At 32.5% G+C, this 12,329-nt stretch overlaps 1 protein-coding gene across 1 annotated transcript; it reads right to left on the minus strand.

The window, feature by feature from the left end:
- Positions 1 to 407: 407 nt before the first annotated feature.
- Positions 408 to 10,832, minus strand: LOC123556399 (uncharacterized). Its single transcript, XM_045347064.2, has 3 exons — positions 10,489 to 10,832; positions 2,378 to 2,518; positions 408 to 1,972 (listed from the first exon to the last, which is right to left on the minus strand). Exons 1-3 carry the CDS (start codon positions 10,739 to 10,741, stop codon positions 1,512 to 1,514), a joined length of 855 nt encoding a protein of 284 aa, XP_045202999.2. The 5' UTR covers positions 10,742 to 10,832; the 3' UTR covers positions 408 to 1,511.
- Positions 10,833 to 12,329: the final 1,497 nt, after the last annotated feature.

Consider the following 12,329-nt stretch of genomic DNA (forward strand, 5'->3'; position numbering starts at 1 on the left):
AGATCAGCTAGTAAGTTTAACAAGGTTAATCTATTAGCTCACTCAGATTTCTTGCGGATCAGTCTTATGAATATTTTGTGGTACATTGCTTAGAGCTATTCTGTTTTCCCTGTCCAATATATTTGGTGGTACATAACCAAGATATTGCATATTTTCCCAAAGCTCTATATGTAACACAAAACATGTTGCAATGATATTATATGTATCCACATCTTATTCAATTTTATGTCAAATCATTGACAACAAAATGAAAAAGGAAAAGAAAATGAAAAAGAAATTCAAACAAAGAAAATATCGAAGAGGATAAGGCATCGGCCGCTTAACTGGGAAGACAAATATTCGGTACTCGCTGTAGCCACTTTCGTATTTTTTCACAAGAACTTAGTCCGACAAAGAAGCGAACAAGGTAATGGTTAAGCTAATTTTAATCGAAAATATTTCGTTAATGTAAACGGAACGAAACAAAAAGCAAAACACATCAATCTGATTACAGTAAAGTTTGAACAGCTTAACTGAAAGAAGCAATGAATGATTTAAAACAATATACCAATTAGGTTAAAAATAGCAACAAATAAAAATGAGCTGACAGTGTAATATGAAACAGATGTAAGTGCTGTATATGAAATATGAAAACAGAAGATAACATTAATTTTTAAGTAACCCCCAAGACAATTTGCAAGCAATTTTACAAATCGATATAAGATGTGCATAAAAGTAGATAAGGCTATATAAAGGGACGCAAAACCCAGACTGTTTGAAAAATATCATACTTCATTCTATATGTACAATAAGATACGTACTTACTTAGTGTACGAATGTCACATTTTGATATAGCATGAATATTGCTCTGTATGTAACAGTCATTTCTTATTTCAGCCACAGTAAGACGAAGCCATTTTATTTTCAATCTTTTTGTTCATCAGAGGTTACTAAACAACAGTCTTTCGGGCGTGTCTAGTACAGCTCCTGATAATTCCTTATATCCTGTATCAAATACCCTTTTATAAAGGCAATTATATTTGAAAAGTATTTATTATCAACTGTTATAACAAAAATAATAAAAAAAGAAGTCATAAAGGAAGTCATAAAGGAAATAACAGAAATGTTAGTAGGATTAGTGCAAGGGCCATTTTATAAAGTCCCACTGCAGTAAAATAAGTATAACTAGCTTAGTTTTAAAGCGTATGTTGCGAATAATGACGTTAAGTTAGAAAATCAGTGCACATTTAAACATCGATCTCAAATATATCTGTCATACTTTCTGTGTTCTTACCCTAATGTTTATAAACGTATTAAATAACTTTACCTGAATGATTAAAAAGGATAATACCTAAGATGTTTTAAAGTTTTAAAGGCTTTCTGTTTGAAGGCAATACATGTACCTCGAGTAGGTTTCGTTTTCTGAGTAATGACATAATATTCTATGTTGCATGATAATTTCTACAAGCTTTTTGAATGACGCATGACAATAATTGTACTTTGGGCCAACAATGGTATACCAGATCTAAGATTTACGCTTTGTACGGTATGCCATCTGTCTGCTGTGGAGAAGGTGCTCCATATGGCCCAGCAGATGTTTGCGGTGCGTATGCCGGTGGCAAACCATGTTGTCCATACGTGTACGTTGGCATGTAACCAGTTGGTTGCTGGCCAACTGTGCCGATAAATACTTGTGCCTGACCCGGAGGCGGAACTATCACTTGACCTTGGTTTGAATATTGAACTGGTGCCTGAAACATTTGCTGTTGCGCTGTTGGTAAGGGTGGCGGTATAGGTGTGCTTCTGTCTACCGCAAATAGAGGAAGACACACGAAGAGGCAAAGGCCAGCAGCGATGGCGCACAGAATGAAAGAAGTACTCAAGGTTCCGTGTGCATCTACGCTGTCGATTGCGTCAGTAATGGCAAACACGTCTTTAAAATCTTTTGTGTTCTCCACTCCAAATATTATCAATCCAATCACAATGCAAACAGCTAAAAATAGTAACATATAATATTAGATTTATGTTTTTGCAAAATGTCAACATTTAAAAAAAATCATTTCTGTCTACACATAAATCTATAGTTGACATATGTAGCTTCTAAAACATAATTCTTGCATATACTAAAAAGAAGGATGTAGTCTAAATGATAAACTAGCGTTACGCTTAATCGGATTGTATAACGATTAGGACCACAACCGCGCAAGTGGAGCAAATAAGGCTCTCGTGTAAGCAATACTGATAGCTGAACCAGCGATACGACGATGTTATTGTCGTGTCGTTTGTTTGAAGTGTTTTTCTTTCAACAGTGAGTTTCATATCTTGTAAATCTTAACAGATGTACAGCAGTTGCCAGATTGATAGATTGTTAGTTGAAAAGACAATAGAAATGGTATACCTGAAACTGCAAGCAGGAAAATGTTTATATTTTTCGTTGTCATTGTCTGTTTGTAAAACAACAGAGACAAAGAAATAATTCCAGTGCCTATCAACCCAATCAATCCAAGAATCTCCATTGCTTGAACAGCTTTGAACCATGCTGAAAGTATTTGAATCATAAAAAAAGTTTACCATTTCCTTCCATTTGCAAATTTCCCACATCTTATGCAAGAATCAATATGTGCAATTAAATACATATCTTAAAGAATAAAATGTTTGAACATTTAATATATTGAAAAGTGATAAAATATCATAAAATCAAATTTAAGTGTTATCAATATTTTTAACTTATACCATTAAAAATCTTGAAATGAAACAATTGTAACATGATAACTTTTATATGACTATATAGCAATTTTACTATCAAGAGGTTCAGATTGCCGGGTGGTCAAGGCGGTTCATAGTCCTGTTGTTCTTGCAGGTGATTCAGATGTCAGGCTAGTTTCAGGAAGGCCGTTGGTTCTACCTAATTATTTTGCACGTTTGAAGTAATGCAAGATTTCGAACACATTGTGTCTTCGTTCACTACTAAAACAGGAAACTAGCAATTTGATAAAGAATTCACTTCAATCCTATAAATCTACTTGTTCTTTTACTAAAGGTGTTTTATATCTCGTAGTACATTTAAAACGTATGATAATTAAAACATTTTGTGCATCATTTAATCAGTTTATACTAGATTGATTTGAGAGAGGAGGTAAATGCATGCAAGCATATTGAGTGATTGAAAATTTGATGATTTGAAATATTTTCGGTAGCGGTTATGGACAGCAAAGATAACTTAACCGCTACCGAAAATAAAATGAATATCATTGATGTTTAACTCAGTGAGGTATTGTTTCAGCTTTACAAGGCTCACGAATTGCTAAAGAAGAAAATTGAGAGTTATAGATTCAACGATAAATGATCAGCAACAGTTGACACTCAGAGCCACATTGATATGCAGTATCAAAACGCCTGAAAATAACACAATATTCGAGTCCAAATGGGACACATATGGTCAATTATATCTCGACATTTCTGAATTTGACACATTACCAAGTTTACATACGTGAAGTATATGCTGATGATATCTGACAAACAGTAAACTTACATTTAGAATATATATTTTGCTTTTCATTCAAACATCCGCAATAAGTTATCATCATCATCATCATCATCATCATTATTTTTATTATCAATATTATTATTATTATTATCATTATACCACATTAATATAGCACTCTTTTCATGCATATGTACACGTTCAAAAGTGCTTTACAGAATACATTTAAGAAAAATCAACAACAACAAAAATCTACCACAAATTCAGCACAAATAAAAGAGGCTTTATTACTAAGCACGAATTTAAACAAACAGACATATAGATTTAACCAAACAAGACAAACAAATAGACATATAAAAATAAAAAAATAATTCTAACCATCAAAAAGTTTATTAAGCAACTATTATGAAAAAGATGATTTTTTGTCATCACGTGATTGACTAGATAACAAAACTTGGCCCCGCCATATTGACGGCTTACTTTGAACATCTATTGCATTCCAAATTCATTTTCATCATAGAGTCCAATTTTTGTCGAGCCCGTAATAGTTGTCCAAATGGTTGTTCGGTGTATGTGCGTCCGTGCGTCAGTGCGTCAGTCCGGATTGCTTTGTCCAAACCATAAGTTTGTCATTGATTGTGGGATTTTAAAATAACTTGGCACAATTGTTCACCACCATGAGACAGCGTGTCGCGCGCAACACCCGTGTTATTATCTTAAAGGTCAAGGTCACACGTGGAGTTTAAAGGTCAAATATGGGTATAATTGACATTTTCCGGACAATATCTTCGTCATTGAACGTGGGATTATAATATATCCTGGCAAAATTGTTAACCACCATGAGATGGTGTGTCGCGTGAAACACCGGAGTCAATATCTTAAAGGTCAAGGTCACACTTGGAGTTTAAAGGTCAAATATGGCTATAATTGACCTTGTCCGGACAATAACTTTGTCATTGATTATGAGATTTTAAAATAACTTGGCCTAATTGTTCACCACCATGAGACAGCGTGTCGCGCGCAACACCCGTGTCAATATCTTAAAGGTTAAGGTCACACTTGGAGTTTAAAGGTCAAATATGGCTATAATTAACCTCGTCCGGACAATAACTTTGTTATTGAATGTTGGATCATTAAATAACCTGGCACAATTGTTTTATTTGGCAAAGTTTCGCATGCAACTCCCAGTCCTTTTGACAACTGGTGGGCTCGACATGTTGCCCTTAGGCATCTAGTTAATGTTGTAGGATTCTTTTCTAAACAAATTCTTTATTTTAGGTGGAAAATACATTTACTTTGCCTGTCTCTATTATCATCAAACAGACAACAGCACTAAATAACGCTACTGTGTAACTTTCATCATGGCAATAAAGATCTTACATGCCTGCCTGTCTGTGTAAGGCAGGGTTTTCCCAACGGACGGTGTTGAGTGAAACACAATGTGTTAAGGAGGTTTTTTATTGGTGCTCGAGGATTGGGAGATATGTAAGATAATATTTTCCTCGCCTACCACGTTAAAAAAGCAGATCGCAATGATTAATATTATGTGTGTATATCATGGCAGTATGTATGTAGATTCTGACGTCAAAAATTGTGCTTGTACCATGTGACGTCACTTAAGTACCATTTTAGACAAGGTATCCATGGCACGTGGTCGGAAAAATGTATACTTTCCCAGCTGGATAGACAAGAGATAACAATGTTTACATTGATAGATCCAACACTTGAGACAATATACGTATTTTACATTCTTGATTTATAAACCTTTTCACAGAGAGCTATTTCCGTAGCAACGCGGGACAATTTTCGCGCATGCGCACTCTACGTAGGGCAAAAAGACATGACCGCACAATATAAATTACGTTAGATTTATATATTGCATTTCAATCTATTCGGTCAATAATGAGCTGGTTTGATAATAAATATCCACCGTAAGACAAAGGAAAATATATGTAGATCTTTGCAAACCTTTAAGAAATGTGAATTATCATTGATGAACTTTTTTTTCAGCAATTTTGATCTCGACAAATTTAGGTTAAGAAAAATGAAAAAAAGAGGATATTTTTTATGAATTAATAAAGTAATAATAAAGTTTTTGTTTTCCTAACATGATCTCACAGAACTTACCACCTGTCGCAATTAGCTTATTTGATACTTGTAATATAATTAAAAGTATAAAATAAAATGTTTAATAAACAAAGTTCAGCCTTTGAATTTGTATCCAATTATGATCAAATTGGGATCAATTCATTCCGTATTCACAAAAAGTAATTGTTATTTTTTTTTATTTCTATTGATTCTTTGAATTTGAAAGTTTTTATTTGACAATATCAAAGAGGTTCGGATGGTGAATACAGCGATCAGATTAAAGAGAGAGAGAGAGAGAGAGAGGGGGGGGGAGAGAGAGAAGGGGAGGGGGGATGAGAGAGAGGGCGGTGGGGTGGGGGGGGGGGGGGGGGGGCTAGCGGGGAAGTGTGTTCTACAATTATATTCTTTATCTTTTGTTGAACGATGTTCTATTCCTTGCGGAATTCAAGTTTATCATAATTATTCCATTTATTTAAGGGTAATGACTTCTGCGCACAATACATTTTCGATATGAAAATGATCCAGTATGTAAACATAAGAGATGAAAAAAATAGATATTTTCCTTCAGTATGTAGTTATAGTCCTTGATTTGATTCATATCTTACGAATTTAGACTTTTTTATACCTACATTTTCATCGTTTTAAAAGGAAATGTCCATTTCAGTTCCAAAATATATTCTTATAGATTTTAAAATACTAGATATCACGTGAAATGTTTATTTTTAATTCATAAAACAGCTTCGCCACGTGATATATTAATCCGAGTGCGTTCTTATTATGGTATTGATGACCGAAAGCATTAAAGTATATCACATCAAAGCCATCTTGTATGCTTCAGTAACCTTTATGATCCGCGCTAATTAGGGGACACCCTCGAAATAGGTTAGGGTCTTGATTACCTAGGTGACCTTTGTTTTATTATGTCATTTGCATAATAGTTACGTAATAATTTCCGGTATATTAGCAACTTCAGTAACATGGAGCCGCGACCCCAGAGTTTGTAGATGTCATTCAAGTGGGAGAAAAATATATACAACAACTATTTGAAGTAGTGGAAAAAAAAAATAAAATGGAAGAAAATATGACATTTTTAAATGTAAGGAACGAGTTTTATATTTGTATGATGTGTGGAAATAGACTGGAAATGCTGTTTCTTTTCTGACGAAAATAAGAATAAAGCGGGCTTTTCAGGTTAGATATGATTGATAACATACAGGTCTTTAATCAAAGCATACTGTGAAATAAATTACTTGACTGAAATAATCTCTATAATGGCAAAAATATTCGTAATATATAATGATAATTTTATGTAGGTTTTCATATCGTTCTTTTGCCACACGTAAAGAGCGCATGCGCGTAAAAATCAAAACATCCATGAATTTGCATAGTACCCGATAGCTTGGGTAAAAAGGTCAATACCTATTTAAAGGTTTTATTTGGATTAAGTAGATAAAAGTATTTATATGTGTATTATCAGTTTTTAACTGTAAATTTGCAGATAAAAATCTCTATGACACAGCTTGGGACATTTTGACAGGTAACTGTCTGACTGCATCTGTTTGGAAATGTGGAAATAAAGCATGTTCTGATTGATTCAAGGGGATGACTTTTTACTACGGAATATGTCGTCGTTAGTTTTGTAAGATATTAGAAAGTCAATAAACATGCTCTAGGCTGAATTTAACATGGCTGCATGTTGTTTCGTTCAGATGTTAAAGAATAAAATGACTTTTAAAACCCGTAATATCTGAATAAGCTTAATTTAACTTCAAAAAGTAATTTTGCTACGAAATAAGATAAAAAAGTATGCTATCCTAGGCAGGTTATATGACTAACATGATAAAAAGAATAACAAGCTATTGTCTTTTTATATAAATCTTTTCAGGCTCAGCAAATATAGGCGGAATGGGTTCAGTAAACCTCATCCCAAAACACAGTAGCCTGTAATTCTCAGTTATAACGTTTAAGAAAATGCAAGACTGTATAAACAAATATAAGTAAAGAAGAAAAAGGAACTTTAAACGCAAGTATGAAAGTCCTACTTTGTTTTTGTTAAGCTCCTGTTTCTCTCTATCCAATGTTAGTGATTTGGTAAGTTTTGTTTTTATGCTAGATCAACGTTTACCTAATAGAGAGAAAGTAAATGAACCAAATTTGTCATATTTAATTTCTTTGATGTGGCAATTTGATACGTAAATATTTAATTTGCGACTACGAAAACTTCTGGATGTTTCAGTCTGTAAATTTTAATGGAAAAAGGTATAACTATAGCAACCACAACTATAAAATACGACAAGATTCAGCAGTGAAGAGGCCTTCTTGATGATAGTATTAATCCTAATTTCAACTTTAAATGAATTCTACCATTGACCATATTGTTTGAGTGAAAAAATGTAATTTTAAAATGTAAAAAATAACAAACAAAAAACACCAAACAAAACATAAAAAAAACGCGGAAGTTATAAGTTTGCACTGTCTTAGTTAACAGACTTATGTATTTTTTTAATCTTTTATTAAAGTGACATGTGTTTACGTACATAATAATGAACAGACATATATATAATGAATTCGAGAACACCTGGCCGCACGGGCCTATAAGTCACCTTAATAACAATGTAAAATTTAAACATGGACAAATTAAAACGCTTTCTGTATATAAACACATAGATATCACCATTTAAAATATTTCATGAGAATCTACATAAATTACTTGAATATTCCAAATTCATATTAACATATTTTTTAAGATAAGATATAATGACTATACAAAAGTAACATGAACGTATTTAACTTTTAACTTAATATTGCATTCTTTATTTTTAAGTAAAAATTCTACTAATTATAATCAAGTTTTACCGGGTAACAATGAACAATATCAGTTTAACGCTTTAAATGAAAATGATAAATAACAAATGTAGTTTAGACCTGTAAATTTACATCACATGCTTTGTATTTTTTACCATTTTCATAACTAGATAACGCAAAATAAGGAAACGGTGGCATATTTCTTCTAAAGAGAAAATAAATCAACATGTACAAATTTACATATACAAAATGACAGCTGAGTATCATTGGGTATATAGCATACTTCTTCTAATATAATAAGCCTGACCAACAAATTTTGCACATTTTCTTGGGTGGCCTGGGGCCAAGAAGACTAGTTTATCTTTCTTTGATTTGTTTATATACTCATCACAGTTCAAAATTTCACCAAAGGTGACAGATCCCGTGTTATTGTATAAAGTACATTCAACATGAAAGTGAATTTCGTCTTCTATTAGGTTCCTATTACACAACCTCTGGGGATTTATGTATTGACTTCAACAACTTTAAACTCTGTTAAGAGCGATTAGTTGCTTGAATGATACAATTGATAAAACGCAATTTACATTTAGTGAAAAGTGTTTGATCATTGAGAAACGCGCTGAGATTACATTTGATATTTATTTACATGAACTGAAAAACGTGTAACTACTTAAACTTTTAAGATTTACAACCTTATATACGTTTAAGTAGTAGACTAAGTATTTAACAACAAACTTGTACCTCCTTGAATTTCGACAAGCAGTAAAATTTCACAAAAAAGATGAAACATTGTGTCTTTGTACGTCAACAAGTTCTTTCATTTTGAAGAATTAGTGGTTACTCGTCTTTATTACAGTATTTTTCTTAGGAAACACATTGCCCATTAAAGGCCTAGATTCACTACTATATAAGTTCCCCCCCCCCCCCAAATCCAATATATAACTCCCATCTTATCTGCTGCTTATCAACGATTGTACAGTAACTGATTAGAGGGCAAATTAGCAAGCAGGGACCCTACTAGACCATGAAGATGTGTGCAGTGGAGTTGGGAAAAAAATTATTTTTTCTTCAGTGAATGTGGAATGAATAATAATAATTATTATTTTGATATAATATAGATTGATAATAACTATTCTTTAATGTTATAAATTTTAATAATAATAATTAAAAAATAACCATAATCATAATCATTAATATTATTATTATTATTATTTTATTACATTAGGATGATGAAAGATAATTTTTGAATATAAATTATTGTTTTTCCATCTATACTCAATTTTCCTTTTCAGTATGTTGCCAAAAGGGACTTTTTTCATGCTTGCTTGTAACTTTGAAATGCACATTTTTGTTTTCAATCTAGACAATGTTTTTTATAGTATTTGCAAGCTTTAGATGAGTGAAAGTCACATTTTTCTAAAATATCACAATTCTCCAGACAGAATTTGAAAAAACAAACAAAAAAACTTGCATATTTCTTTAAGTAAGTTTCTCATTATTTCATTATTATGAAAATAACTTTATGATTATTTTATTATTGTGTTTGATCAACAAATATTTTTCTTTACATAGAAATGCCCCCAAAAAAACTAGTATAACTTTAAAAGTTATCATTTATTCATTAATTTTAAATAAATTACATTGTTTCCCCTTCTTACTAATTGATACACTTGTAAGGTAGACTGACTCTCCAATAAACAATGATCCTTGTTTATTGGAACCATACTGTGATGGTCATTAGACCCCAACTGTGCTGGTGAAGACAGAAATCCCTTGGCCCACTGCCAAAATCTAGGCCTTTAACCCTATCACATGAATGACATACTTTAGAAACTGTTTAGCTCCAACTATGCGGGTGCCGTTTTATAACAAATAAAGCTACAACTAAAAACGTTTCAAACTGGTTGTACGAATGGATGGATGATGTAAACTGATGTGTGCTAGTTTTACTAAGCTATTAAATGCGTTACGCATGAAGGAATACTGTAATTCTATGTAAACATAGTAAGAATAGATTTCATAACTGAATATACATGTATGTTGATGATGATATTGCAATAATTCTGTAGATATATAGTTAGAATATTCCCTTTTTGAACAGTCCATGAAATAAAATTTACAAGAAAAAGTACCTGGATCTCCGCTTCTGGAAGTACACACACAGGTTTCAACGCCAAATTCTACACATCCGCAATGCTGCCATAATCCAGCGTGATAATAACTTTGAATTTCAAACAGTTCATTACCGGAAAAGGACATTTTGATGGTAGCCCATCTTGCAACCGAAAACCCCACAACATGAAGTATAAAGCTTACAAACAGAACCAGGGTGCCGATTTTAAATGAAACTGTTGTAGCCGAAAATCCACCATTCCTGCCCGCCATAATCTACGTATATTTCAAAATTTCGAATATCCACTTACATGAAATGTACAGGCTTAAATGATTTTATTTGCGTTGTAAAAATAAAGTAGAACGTATGAGGCCTCATGCGTTACATAGACGATATCAAATGAACTGGATACTTAACCTGTTGAATACAACTATTATATGCTTAACTGTCGGAAAAATACCATTTTATTTTATTATTTCTTTTTTTAAGATTTGAAGTTTAGCTAATTCATGTTACGGAGGGAGGTGACCTTGTTGCCAGGGCAAATTCAAATTAGTTTAACCGTAGCATTTATTTCATATTAAAAGAAGAAGGAAAATACGGATATTTAACTTTTCAGTGCATTTTGGGTGTACTGTTATCCATAGAAGTTGATACTTTTATAAGTATGCGCGCTAGCTTTCTAAAATATGCTTGAAATGTATACCTCGCGGAGCTCGTGTTTGCATGGTAACGCATTTTCTGTAATCTTTAGACAGCTATAAATATTAATGTTTTTTGACAGCTTCAGTGCCATTCATTCTGACAATAACCAATATGGAATATTAGGGTAATATTACTACCAGAATACTCAATACTTTACATGGTACTCTATTTATCTTAACGTTTAAAGTAACGATGGCAACAAAAATGTTTAAAATATCTCATATCTTCCTTTTTATCGTAATTTCTTTGAAAAAATATCAAATAAAATTACCTTTCTCGTTTAATTTATTGGTGGGTGCTAGGGTATTTATATATATATATTCTTTCCTTTACTATATAACTAATACCAAACAAACAACTTAAACTGGTTTCAAAGATGGTGGTTAACTACTGTTCATATAACACATCCATATCCCCATAACACAATACATCAATAGAACGCCTACAAAATATATATAGACAGAAATACCATAATTCTTTCCAAATATGCATGTACTTAAGCAATCAATATGCCGAAAGAAACATAAAATATACCGGACTATTTATGAACATATGCAATAAGACAGAATACAGAATGGACAGTTCATATGTAATATCACAAATACTTGTCATGTTATCTTAATCTCTACACATTATTATTATTATTATTATTATTATTATTTTAATTTCATCTAAAACCTACCGAGAAAGACAGGTTAATCGTATGCTGCGAGCCGGCTGCCCCAATCCTCACTCTTTTCTATTTTTAATAATATTTTTATATAAGAGGGGGGAGGTAGGGAGAATCCGAGGCTCTGACCAGCGAAAAGGCTCTCTCCACCCCCCGCTTTCCGAGTATTTACTAACATCAATGTTTCTAGTAGATAAAATAAATGTGCCAGACAGAACAAAAACAACAGAAAAAACTGGGTAATGTTCGTGAGCTGTCATCGAATTATAAATCGATGAATTTCTTACAGAAATATTTCAGTTATGTTTTTTACAGAATAAATGACATTAAGACCATCTCATCATATTTCTGCAAATACTATGCCAGGATTTGGCGAACCCGCATGTTATCGCTTTGTGTAGTAAACCCGCGCTAATTCATGATATCTTCGTGCTTAAATTTAAACCAAATTTAACAAAAAACAAGAAAGAACCATAAAGTACCAA

This window comes from Mercenaria mercenaria, chromosome 5, assembly GCF_021730395.1.
Source record: "Mercenaria mercenaria strain notata chromosome 5, MADL_Memer_1, whole genome shotgun sequence".
Taxonomy (NCBI): Eukaryota; Metazoa; Mollusca; class Bivalvia; order Venerida; family Veneridae; genus Mercenaria; species Mercenaria mercenaria.